This window comes from Meleagris gallopavo, chromosome 2 (genome assembly GCF_905368555.1).
Source record: "Meleagris gallopavo chromosome 2, MGAL_WU_HG_1.1, whole genome shotgun sequence".
Taxonomy (NCBI): domain Eukaryota; kingdom Metazoa; phylum Chordata; class Aves; order Galliformes; family Phasianidae; genus Meleagris; species Meleagris gallopavo.
Genome location: NC_139405.1, coordinates 66,813,927 through 66,827,333, shown reverse-complemented (window position 1 = coordinate 66,827,333; position 13,407 = coordinate 66,813,927). Strand labels below are relative to the sequence as shown.

Sequence of the window (13,407 nt, the reverse complement as noted above, 5' to 3'; positions counted from 1 at the left end):
AAAGAAGATTTAAAAGCTATTTTTCTTTAAATAATGACTCTTACCAAGTTTGTCAATAGCTTTCCACATGCTATAACATATGAACAATGCCATAATGAAGACAGATAGGTTTTAGAGACAGTCATTTGGTTTTGGTGGAACCTGGGCGCGTGGACCAATTCACAATACTCTCACTGCAGGCAAATGCACAGAGCCAACATCACAGATCAGGAAACCATCGATGTGAAGAATAAAATTAATCACTGGTTTGGAATCATTGCGATTCAGATGTGCTTTCCCCATCTTCTCCTGTGTTTCACCTGAAAGACAGTGGAAGTTGTGTAACTGCTCCACTCTGTCCTCATCCCTGTATTCATTGGTCCCCAGTTTTTTTCCTATTCTCTTTTAGAGATCCCTGACAATAGGAGGCTGGTTGCCCATATTTCATGTTCAGAAAGAAGAGGGCAGCACGATGCCAGTCCTTTATAGCATCAGAAGAAAACTCTGGTTAATAAAGTTGTACTCTCTACACAGGGAAAGTTCAATTTGTATACATGCTCTGGAGCAGGGCACAAAATGTGAGAACACCAGTGCAACAGGGACTTTCTGAAGCTCATCTTCTACTCTGATTTACTTTCATTCCCTTCACAGCCTGCCCATGCAGCCAGGCAACATGTGCACACACAGACACACACACACACACATACACACAAAAACACACTCCTGTCCAGGCTCAAGCTCTGAGTTTTGGCAGCTGCCCATAGGCCAAGAGGAGTGAGACTCCAGTCAGAGATGGAGCCCTTCCCAACGTCCTGCTCGGTTATGGCACTTCCAAGAGACTCAGCCGTCTGAAGGATGATGAAGTGCTGGGGATGCTAAAGGAGCCAATAACTATGGGTCAGCAGGGCTGATTTTGAGAAGTTTTATTTTTAAATTCCGCTGAGGGCTTCTCCTCAAGAACTTGTGGAAATCTCTCAGTGAAGTCATGTTGAGATTAGGGCAAGTTTCTGCTGAGCAGCACGACTGAAAATCCTCAGCGCTTTGGTTTGCTGCTAAGTGGAAAATGCAAACTGCCTTCCACAGAGCCTACAGCTACAACACCAAACAAACAGGAGAAAGTGTTGGGGTCAGGTAGATGTGCGGCTGGAAGAGCTCTCTACCAGGAACCAGCAGCCCTCCTGGGGGCAGAGACATGGGGCCGGCCAGCAGTGGTTGCCTCCGCTCTTTGTGAGGGGGCTGGGATTGCGTGTTAGGCTCTAGTTACTGTGGGACATGGCTGAGGCTTGACCTGCTTTTTTAGCCAAGCTCCGGTCTTATGAATTCAATAGAAAAACTTACGTGGACCTCAGTGGGACCTGGGTTTGGCCTAACGTGCTGTATTTAACATCGTGAGCGAGGGAAATATTTTTCTTAAGATTACAGTTGAAAGATTCTTGGGTTTCAGCTGAAGCCTTATGGTGGCAGAGCATTGCGCACAATTTTTTCTTTCTGTTTCTTAAGCGAATCTTACTTCTTCTGCACTCAGCCTCTGACCAGAACCTCTATGCCCAAACCTCAATAAACACGGCTGCTGGGGGACATCCCCGTGCATGCACCCTGCTCTCCCCACCCCCATTGGCCACAGGCACCTGGTGGGGAGCTCGGACAAAAGGAAACAGAGGCTGTAAATTCACGTCCGCTTCGCTGTGTGCTGAGGAAGGGGAATTGCTGGAGCCGGAGCCAGAAGGAGAGAGCTGTGCTAGAGTCTATCATATTTGTGAAGTACATATGTGATAATACCACTGCAACCACAAAAGAATTTACAGCAGGAAGCATTGCAGCTGTTGCTTATTAGCATTAGTACAAATTACACAAAGCAAATTGTTAGCAGACATGTTTCCATAATATTTAACTCATGGCAGTGAATAAAAGTGATTTTTTCTCAAGCAAAATTTTAGATTTCCAGGGGAATCGGTTTCCAATTGTCCATGAAGGGAGAGTGGATTGGAAGGCAGCATGCAGCTATCGCAAGGACCGAGGCAATGTGTGCAGAGATCTGCCCGCTTCCTTTGGTGAGAGGGTGCAGATTCAGGATTCCATTTCTTGGTGAGAGAAGAAAATCCACACGACTCCATCCAACAAGTTATGGGCAGCAGTGCCTGGGACCTGCTTTGCAGCTGTCATCCTAAGGCTCTGCACAGAGATGTTGGAAGAAGAGAGAGGCTTTTGCTGACCTGCAATTTCCCAAGGTTTTTGCTCCCAAAGTTCTTATTGTGAACTACTTTCCTAGCAACCTAAGCCTGTTGATACAGATGCAGCACAAGTGAGCACAGCAGTCCCATAATGCCAGCTACAAAAGGAGGATCAGGGGGAAGTGGAGACCAAATCTACGTAGGAATGAACCAATGTGTTTTTTCTTAAGAAAGAAAGATGTGTGACTCTTGACAGACTGCTGACAAGCTGTAGAAATTGAGCAATTTGTTTCAGGGCAGTAACAACCCAGAGTGATGTTTTGCAGCCTGTCTCAAGGGTGCCTGGCTGCATTAATCACAGTGGCCTGAGCTGCTAGTACTGCAAAGGGCACTGTGCTCTTCCAGCAAGACAGTGCACTCAGAGCAGTGGAAGCATTCCCTTGGGCACTTCTGGAAACCCAGTTACGACTGGGAGGGGAGCATTTCTCAGGGTGGGAGATGGGGCCACGGCAGGGAGTCAGTGTGAGGGCAATGGGAGAAGCTGCTCTGCAGCCACCAGTTCTGCTACTTCTCATGCTTTGCAGCTGGCCCCTCAGCAATGGAAGAGCTCTCCCCACATCTTCAGGCTTTACCTGCTTTTTTGTTTTTCTTAAAGCAAAGGCTCATGAAGCATTGAAACTGTCTAAAGGAAGCTAAGTGCCTTCCAACGCAGCTGCATTTAAAAGCAGAGAACAGGCAGATGCATTGCACACAAAGGACAAGCACATCCACCCACCTGTTTGGAAGAGTTAAGAAATGCAAGCAGTTGAATGCAGCCTGAAGTAAGAGCTGTGAACAGAATAGCAAACTAAGCAATTTATATCAGCAGTACACGAACAACAGCTAACATAGTGTAGCAGAAATGCCTGAAACAGTGATTGAGCACCTGGTGGAAGGTAGGACCAACCCAAATGAGCTCAGGTGCATGCAATGTACCTGAGTGATGGAAAGGGATGGAGCCAGGATATACCCCCTCCAGACCTCATTTAAGGGTTGGCAGTGGAGATGAGAATTTGTTACTGGAGATTGCTGCCTACCTGAGATTTTCCAAAGGTAAGCAGCTTTTTTATTTTATTTTATTTCATTTTTATTCCTCCCTCCCCCTTGTTTCTGTGTCTATAACTGCTGCACTTAGGCTTGTCCTTACTTGTTGCTCTACTACCTTGCTGTCATTGCATTTTCCATCATGTTATAGTGTTACACCCAGGCAGGTGACCCTTCATGGTTTGCTCCCCGCCTGACACGCTCTATGCAGCACAGTGTCTTAACCACCTTCCTGACAAGACTTAGGAGAGGAAGAACTAGTCATAATTGCAGTAATGATTGTCTCCTGATTGCCTTTTGGTGAGGGGGAAAAAATACAAAAACACCAAAAAACCAAACGTGTAGCATGGAGTTTCTTTTGTAAGCTTTACTTTCATGTAAAACCAAGTCACTAAATGCCTCCTCTGTAAAAGGTGGCACATTAAATATCATGGCTGGAACAGCCTGCCATGCCTAAAAGTTCCATATCAAATGAGATAGCACCATTGACTGTATACATTAGATACATACATGAAAACTAGTCCGGCATGTTAAATGTATGAACACTGTTGCCACTGCTGTGGTGTTATCAGTCTTCTCAGCTGCAATCTCTGCAGGGTGGAGATGGAAGAAAAGGGTGAGATGTAGAGCTGAAAGGAAATGACTCCTTTTTCAGAGAATTCTGTAGTGCTGAATCTTTTTTTTTTCCTCCACTCTCCAAACAAAAAGTGAGTTTACAGAATCTCCAGGAAAATACAATGAAAGTACACGTTTTAAGAATCAGCCTGTGTAGGGTTCAGTACATTGTGTTCCTAGGTAGCATGTGACTTTTCATTTAACATCTTTACTTCAGCTATTCATTTTATAAATGCTTTACCATGGAGACAATATCTGTAGAAAGCCATCCAGTCATGTCAAGATCCAACTCTGCAAACATATATGGACTACTTTGTTAATCTGGGGATAGTTCCCAGGAGTTTACTGAAAGTCTTGGGGGCTGTTATTAGTCATACCATGGATGACCTAATAGCGACAGGACAAGGGGGAATGACTTTGAATTGAAAGAGGGCCTGTTTAGCTTAGCTGTTAGGAGGAAATTCTTTACTCAGAGGGCGGTGAGGTGCTGGCACAGCTTTTCTGAGAAGCTGTGGATGTTCCATCCCTGGAGGCACACAAGGCCTGGTTGTATCGAGGATTTTCAGAAATAGATCTTGAAGTGGTACCTTTCCATATGAGTTATATTCTAGCAACATGCACCCAAATAAATTTCATTCCATGAGGTATTTTTCTGTAATATTCTGCTATATGCAGAAGCTGTAATGGATGCTCATATCTTGCTTATTATCAGGGCTCTATTACCCAATTCTGTTGAGGTGAGCTTCAAAACAACCTGCATGATCAACAAACATTTGCTACCACTCCTTGTCATGCACCAAGTGTTTAAAACTGTATGGATGTGTCCCTTCATAATCCTCCATTTGTGAAGGGTGAATATGAGGGCATACCTGCTCCACAAATCACTTCCTCACCCTTTGACTTGCCTTTCTTCTGGCATGGCTACATAGAATATAAATGAGCACCTCTCATATTTGTGTAAGAGGCCAGGGAGCATTACCTTGAGTCTACTTGAAAACGTGCACATATGCTGAAAGCAAGTGTGCATCGTCCTCTGCAGCAGTGCAACCAGGCAGTGGCACTGCAGCACCCACCTTGGCCCTAACATTGCTGCAGTGCACAACAGTGTGCCTTCCTCATGGGGAATATTCCCACCTGCCAAACAAGAACAAATCCAGAAATTCTGTGTTTTTTTTTTTTTTTCTTTGAGTGCTGCGAACCATACGTCAGGCAGAAAGGTGGGGAGATGATGGCTAAGCGCACCAGACACCATGGGAGCCATCCACCCCCTCTTCAGCTTAACAGGAAACATCCTGTCAGAAACGCTTTCTGCACTGGGACTTTTCTTGAAATAATTAACTGTAACCGGTGACGGCTTGTCCTGCTGGGAGCCTGCGATTCCTCCTGAGTATTTAGAGATGTGCTGGCTAGTAGAGTCAGATGGTCAGAGCTCATCAGATGGAAAGCACCATGTCGTCACAGCTCCAGCCTCAAGTCTATTAGGGCTGCTCCCTCTAGTGGGAAAAGGTACTTCAGCTGCAATAAAAACCTTTTCCCTCTTTTTATTTCTTTAGGAAAAAAAAAAAAAAACCCACACAAAAAAAACTTTTTTTATCTTAATTTTCCTTCTACTTTTTTTTCTCTTTTTCCTCTCCTTTTCTTTTTTTCTTTTTTCTTCTTTTTCTTTTTTTCAAACTGAAGAATTTAACTTTTCCAGATGTTAGTGCGAGACACAGGGTGGTTCCTGTTCAATGCTGGCTGACCAAAGGGCACACGTTCCCCAAAACACTCTGAACATGGCAGCCCAGGCAGCACTGTGTCCCACCCCATCCCTTCCTGGCAGGCAGCCAATAGTCTTTCTGCCAGCAGTCACTGTTTGCTTTTGATTTCCCCCTTCTGATTACAAAAATAGGACTTACTATAATCATAATAATATTAATGGTACAAAATAATTACTGTAATTATACACTTTTTGGCAAATTATTAACACAAAGCAGCCCGAAAGCTTCCATTGGACTAAAAAAAAAAAATTGTGAAGATGCACAAATGTTAAAAAAGACAAAGTCTTTGTTAAAGAGGGAAAAACAATCTTCAAAAGAATGCAATTCTGTAAGGCAGCATGTTACCTATAGTTTTCTGTCTAGATTTAGGTTCTGCTGTTGTTCAGGAAGCTGTTAGAACTTGGCTTGCTTGAGCTTATCGATGTGGTAGCACAGTTTCAGCGCTGGTCCCAATTTCAGCCCCAGGTATTTCATGATCATGTCACTTTTCAGCAGCAACAAAGCATTGCCATCAATCTCCTGAAGAGAGAAAGAGAATCAAAATACGTAAACCCTCTGCTTTCAGCACCACAAAAGCAAGGCAGCAGTGCTGTGTCCTGACACATTACCCAAGGTGAATCAGAAATGGCACATCATAGATGGAAGTGTCATGAATTTTGAAATTTCATTGAGGAATTGAAAGCTGAAGTAGGATAAAAGGAAACTCCAAAGGAGCCTTTAATCAAATATTACTACTTATTCTTCAAGGAACAGTAAGGTTTGTCAGTGTTTTTGATTCTGTGACAGTAAAATCATGAGGACTTTTTTTTTTAAACATCAGATTTGCTCTAAGTCCAGTTCTGAGAAAACCAGTTGATCTTAAGAGAAAGGAGTGAGTGACAGAGGGACAGAGGGATGTGGCCTCATGAACTGCTAATAGCACACCTCTGAATCTCAGGTCCAGCTTTGTTCCTGGCTATCTGCATATTTTGTGTATCCTTAGTACGTTTACACCCAGTGATACGTGCAATTAATTTCTTAAATTGAAAGCAGTAGTACCATAATTAATTTGATTTATTAATAATATTTATATGAACTTAATTTAACTCCCACATAACTGGTGGAAATTGTCACCAAGTTCATCTGTTTATACCAGACTTTTGGCTTGAAAAACCTTTGTAACTACAAAATGCTGTATCAAGCACCAAATAGCACTGGTGTACAAAGAGGTGGACACTGTTTCACTGTGGGTTCTCCTATGACTGTAAAGCACAGAAGCTTCCAAATACAATGCCCTCCTTCTGTTCCTGAGTTTGCCTGTTTGTTGTTTGTTTTTTTTTTTTCCCCCAAATGTATTAGGAGATCTGCTTAAAAATAATAACTCTCCTCTTGGTCTTCATTTCACTTTGTTACTTGGAGAGCTAAAACATAACTAATGAATATGAGTGCATAAATACAGGCATCCACACAGGAGCACTAATGCTGTATATATTGTATTTGATGGTTTTCACGGTGCTTTTTTCCTCTCTGATCCATTACCTACTAATTAAGCAATACTATGGATCCTAATTTGCCCTGATCATTATTATTCCATTCAGCAGGTGATTTAGCTGATGAGCAGTTAAGGTCACTTTCTGATTAACTCAATCAATTGATGCTCTTCATTCTGCAACCCCCACTCCACCCATTACAAAAACTCTCTTTGCTCTCCTCCTCTCCTTCCCATTATTTTAAAGAAGCTAAGGAAAAGAAGATTAGTTATCATATTTAAATTAATATTTACTTAAGAAAGAAAACCGTACTCCTGGAGCTGTGATGCTGTTGGGTAAAACATTGTCAAGGTATTTGGTGTGAATGTAACTGTTTCTAAATGTTGAGTTCAACGTTTCATTATTTCCTCTGTTATGATGGACTAGAGGTCAAAGCTAAACTTCCGTGACTAGAGTATGCCAGAGGGAGAATTCATATCCAATCAATTCAAAATACCCCAAAATTAGCCAAATCCCTATATAGATTGTTGACTTGGCTTCTCTCCAGCATTACTGTCATCCCTTTAAAAAAAAAAAAAAAAAAATTAAAAACTGTAGGATTCTATAGCATGGCTCCCAAGTTTGCAGTAGAAGATCTTGAATCAGATCGAGAGCTGTTAAATTCAATGCAATTAGCTTGTTTCACTTTAGTTGAGATCTGGCCCACTGCAAGTTAGAGTGCTGCTGTTTTTCTGCAAGAGATGGGGACAGCAAATGTATGAGCTGCAAGATAATGATACAATGAATATGAACATACATATTCTTCCAACTGCAAGAAGTGGGTACTGCTGAGTTCATGCCAGCTTCTTGCACATGTTCTGAGTGGACCATGATCAAGTCCCGCGCCTTCAGCACAAGAATTGCACCTGGTGGTTGATTGAAGCTTCTGCTTCTGGTGAGGATAGCAGAGCGAGAGCCATGGACACCCTGTGATGTGTGTTGAAGCTGTGGCAAGTGTGGGCTACACCTCCCTACAACCAGGAGAATGGCTCTGGGCACTGTGGTCGGCACTCACGTGGACCAATATAGCAATGGGAAAGAGTTCTGTCAATATGCAGGATACCTCCCCACCCTTTCCCTCCTCGTGGCCCCACCACCTTCTCCCTCCCAGTGTCGTAGCTCAGACGAGCTGACTGCCAAAGCAACAATTTCAGGTGATAACTGGGCCTTGTCAATGACAGTAAGTGCTTCTAAGTAAATTATGCACCTGCTTCATAGAAAGATTGAATATACAGGGAGATATGGCTAAGGTTAATGGACTAATCACTTGTCTCTCACCCCTGGGGTCTCCGTGCTAATCCAGATGAGATTTGAAGGCTGAAAAATTGCAGGGGCATATATAACTCCAAGGCGTAATTGAATTGAGTTGTGTGGTAATCTTACCCAGGTTCTCAAACCTACTGCACATTTTACAAGGAAACCAATAATGAGTAGAGCCCAGTATTAGAGTAGAGGTGCTGGGTGCTTGACAAAGGCTGACAGAAACAGTCTTCAGAGGCAATTTAGCTTGGTCTCTTTGGTCACAGAGTAGTGACAGTATTGTAGCATGGCATGCTTCAGAGCAGCAGGCCCAGTGAGCCAAGATTAAATATTCTACCTGGGAGTGTGCACTTCATACACCAGGGCAATTCTCTCTACTGGTGCACAGCTGCTTCTACAAGTCTCAAAAATTCATGTCAAAGCAAGTTTCCTTAAGTCTACACGTGCCTCATTTATCTTCCTGATACCTACTTGGCCAATGTGGGCCATCTGACTCCTCTGCAGAAGGCAGGGAAAGAAAGGCCTGCACTCAAAGGTTTGATCCTGGCATGATTGAGCCTGCTCTGTCCTCATCCCATCGCCCTGCCTGCAGATGTCAGATGGCCTCAGTCCGACTGTGGTGAGCATCCATTGAGGCTCATGCTCTGAATTGGTTAAGGAAGGGTGGATGAGGCTGAAGATGTAGTTACATGTGGTGCTACCAGCTCCAGCAAAAACAAGAAAGTCCTGATTAGATGTGTTTACAGTCTACTAATGAAGGCAACTATCATATTCCCTAGTAAGTCAGCAGGTCATTTAAATTTAGTTATATAGTTACATAATACTGAAAGTCCAAAAGTTCACAAATTTGGCTGTTTTAGGCTTCTGCTGCTAAATGTCCACAGATATAGATAGATATATAGATATATATATATAGATAGATATATAGATATATATATATAGATAGATATCTATATATATATATAGATATATATATATATATATATATATATATATAGATATATATATAAAAGCTCTTTGGAGAGGAATCGCAGGTATCCTGAAAAAAAAAGTCTTTGAAGCAAAGTTTTTTTGCCACGCAATCGGACAGCTGAAAAATAAACACCAGATCCTGTGTGATTTCTCTTAGGTTTAGCATAACAATTTATGCTGGCATAGTGAGAACAAATAATGAGCATGTTGTTAGGGTTTTACTATTGAGGGATAAGTGAATGTTTATTCAGTCTAGCCCCCCTGTTTGATGTGAACCCCTTGCAGGGCCCCTTGCTCAAACCATCTGAGCACAGGCACTCCCTGTAGCAGCCATAGACAGGGTGCACGTGGTGTGCTGGCTGTCTCCCTTGCAGGTGACTTAAATCCTGTAGAAGCACTAAGAGCAGCCTTTACATACGTGTTTTCTGAAGAGCTCCACGTGGGGGCCTAAAGCGTGAGGGTCTGCATCCTTCACAAACCAAATCACATCGTCCACGGTCCAGGTCAAAGGATTCTTGCTTGATGGCCGAGCCATGTCTTGTTGTTCTGGTGAAGGACTTGAGGCTATCAATACAAAAAAGCCCACAACAGCACATTACAAAAGCATGCAATGATTTCCTTGGTTTATGGGCATGCAGCAGTGCAGCAGCCCCACGTGTTGGATGTTGGATCTGTGTGTATCAGCCTGAGCTGATGGGGTGAGAGAGAAGGAACTTGGCAGTTTTGGATCCAACTGCTTACTAGGAGGTACGATCCCAGCTGGTGAATTGTGTTAAAAAAACATGAAACCCTCAGGTTCCTGCTGGGGAAGGAACAATGTGCCAGCTGCCAGCCTCTTAAACTGAGCTGCCCCTGCTGTCTGATCTGCAAGCAGTGGGGATCTCGACTCCAGAAGACACCACCCTCCCACCTGGAGGTATGAAACAAAGGAGCTTGCTATTAAATGCAAAGGCTAGGAGATAAAATCAGGATATAGCAAATATTTTATTTCTTTGCATCCGGACATTCAGTCTTTTCTTGAAGCTTAGAGATAGGTTCCTAGTGAATGTTCTGCTAATCTTAGGCTCACGTGAATCTGAAGGTCCCCAGTGAATGCCTATTTGGAGACCTACTAAAATACATGGAGATGAACACTGCACGTGTGACTTTTTAATGGTGTAAGCCCTGGATGATTTAAGGTCACTTTGACTTGCTGTAGCTTTAAATCAAGTGAATAAAGGCATATCGGAATGAAAGTGCATTTATGTTTTTATTCTTAGTCTCTGCAGAATTATAAATCTTAGCCTTAGATGTGTATAATTTGCACACATACATATACCCTTACGTGGTTTCACTATCCCAAGTACTGTATTATGCTAGGTTACAGGAAATCTGTTTATTGCTTTTGTGTCCACACAATGCAAACTTTATATTCACAGGCAGCAGCACAGAAATGGATGAGATGTTACTTGCCAAGACTTGCTCATCAGTTTCTGCTAAGGTTCAATTTTCAATGAGAGGTGCAGGTGGTAAGCAAGCAGGCACTGCAGGAGACAGAAAGGGAAGCAGAAGAGTGCAAACAGAGGGAGACCATGGATAGCTAAACTGGAGCCTGGAGAGGCCCCAGGTAGCAAGGAGGGGAACCAGAATGGCTTCAAGCTGCTGAGCAGTGAAGGGCTGATCCCTCCAGGGAAATTCTGAGTTCATAGCAACGGATAAAATGTATGAGAATACCACGCGTGGCTCAAAACATGATAATACATATGAGCAAATGCAGTGGGCTGGGTTGGTGGCTTATGTAAATCCTTGTTCTGATGACTTCAATAGAGCCGTGCTGATTTATGTGAGTGAGGATCTGCCCATATATGCACAATAATGGCTTTGTCTGCATATTGGTCCTTTTTTCTTGCCGCATCCGCATCCCACAGTATAATGTAATGAGGTATATTTTGCAGTTATAAAGGATGAACCGTAGTAAGCAGCAGTGCTATGAATGTGTGAATGTGGTCGATGGGCTTCATAATGGGATGTGATGTAAATATCATGATAATTACACTCTCATTTGCTAAGTCACTGTTCTGGATATAAAGGACAAGGAATAGCCGCAGGTCTTCTTAATTAGACAGCGAGGATTTGTGTTCATATGGACTCATGCGACCCTGGGCTCTGCTTGCAGAATAAATGCAATACTCAGTGGTACAGACACCATCTGGACTCTTTGGCATGAAGTGATGAAGATGAAGAGTGCAAAACGTATGGGGCAATTTCAGCCAGCCCCTGGATCATCAGTAATATTGAGCAAGTTCGTCAGGGACGAGTGAGAGAACCACGACTTGCCTGGGAGCTGGAGGAGCCAGCACCTGCAGGAGGCTGCTGCAGTCTGACATGCCAGCAGCACAAGCTGAGTGTGGGCACCACGAACCAAGGGCAAGGGGAAAAATAGAGAGGGGACTGAAAGGCTACTCAGTGCCTGAAAGATTGCAGAAGTTTCAATGCCACAGCAATAGTGTGGTCAGGGAACGTGTTGTGCCACTACTGAGGATCACATTTTTTCCCCTTAAATTTGCATGACTGCAAAGAAACCTGAGTCAGCTTTGCCTGGGGTTCACACCAGGTGAAAGGAGAGCAGCCCTGGGCCCAAGTGACTGCTGCCCAGAAATGCCCTTCTTCCAGGAATGCACTGCTTCCAGAAATGCCAGGAAAGGGTAAAGGGAAGTAGCAAGCCCCTGGGAACAGCTGGGAGCCTCTGCAGGTATTAAAATATTGGTAATGTAAGGAAGTGGGGTGAGAAGAAAAGGTTGAAATGACAGGGTGAACTCTACTCAGTGTTCTGCAGTCTAGCAATCGATAGCATAAATCTGATTTTTTAGAGAAATATATAAATGACCTTTCTAAAGAGTCTACATGGCCAGAACTCTTCCAGCCTCCAGCAAGTGAAGGTAATCCTGTCAAACCCCTATCTGCAGTATAATATAACTACGTAGAAACAAAAACTACGCATAGATATTAACTCTATTTTAAATCTATATATATTCTTAGGTTCATGTCCTATATTCTCTGCTGCTTTTTCATGAATTGTGATACTTCCTTGCATGTAAGTGGCTACTTTTAAATGCTGTCAGTAAAATGGGGATACCATCAGTTTGCAGACAGACATCTCAAAAGCAGTTCATAGCTGGTGAGGTTGGAAGCAATCTGTTTTTCCATATCTTTTAAAATGTATTTTGTTTCCTAATTTATTCTGACTTTTTAACTTTGTAATTTACCCATGTAAGTGCAATTTCTTTATTTCTGAAAAAAATAAATCACTTCATGCCTATACAAAGGCACGAGTTCTCTGTTTCAATAGCATCACTTTGCTAAAAGATTATATTAAGCACAGAGTTGTTTGATGGCAGCAGGGCAAGTACTATACATTTTTTCTTATCTGAAGGTATTCACATTTAACCTAAGAATTAGATAAATGAGGAAGTCTCATGTCTCCTGGGTATCCTATGCCATCCTGTCATCAGAATTAATCAAGATGATAATGAATACTCAGATTACAAAGAGATGGGAGTGCTCAGGACCAATAATTATTTTTAGAGATCGTAATCTAGGTCAAATCCAATTTCCTGTTTTTGACAGGTGGCAAAAAAAATTGTCAAATTAATGGAATGAGATATGGAAATTCAGGTAATCAAAGGGAAGCACTCCCCCTCCTGCCTGCATCTGTACTGGAGAGGATGGGGAAAGAGCTCCCTGCAGGGGAAGGCTCTTGGGGCATCCCAGCTGAGACCATTGCAGGGATGGCTGGAAGTACGAGATCAGCACCCAATACCCAACAAAGCCAATGGCAAGACAGTGTTGGTGCAAAGGAGCCAGTGGCTGAGCTCTTGCCCCTCAGGCTTTTTTCTGAGCCCACATCAGGCTCCAGATGTTCTTGAAAAGGAGGGTGAAGGGAGGGAAAGCCAACAGCTGAGTGGCTGCAGAGCCACAATGAGAAAATACAGTGCTAAAGTGGAGTTAAACCTGTGAAAGAAGGAAAGATAAATAACAGGCTCCCTAAATATGTTCTTGGCAAACAAACAGAGCCCCAAG

The 13,407-nt window shown here is 43.0% G+C and overlaps 1 protein-coding gene across 2 annotated transcripts in view; it reads right to left on the bottom strand.

Moving 5' to 3' along the window:
* Positions 1-5,682: 5,682 nt before the first annotated feature.
* Positions 5,683-13,407, bottom strand: part of SCML4 (Scm polycomb group protein like 4) — a 35,207-nt gene continuing 27,482 nt past the window's right edge. For both annotated transcript variants that reach the window (XM_031552521.2, XM_085218500.1), the window contains exons 6-7: positions 9,767-9,912; positions 5,683-6,127 (exon numbers count right to left, since the gene is read on the bottom strand). In XM_031552521.2, the coding sequence (XP_031408381.2) occupies positions 6,002-6,127; positions 9,767-9,912 (272 nt within the window). In that variant the 3' untranslated portion in view covers positions 5,683-6,001. The remainder of the gene's footprint in view (positions 6,128-9,766; positions 9,913-13,407) is intronic.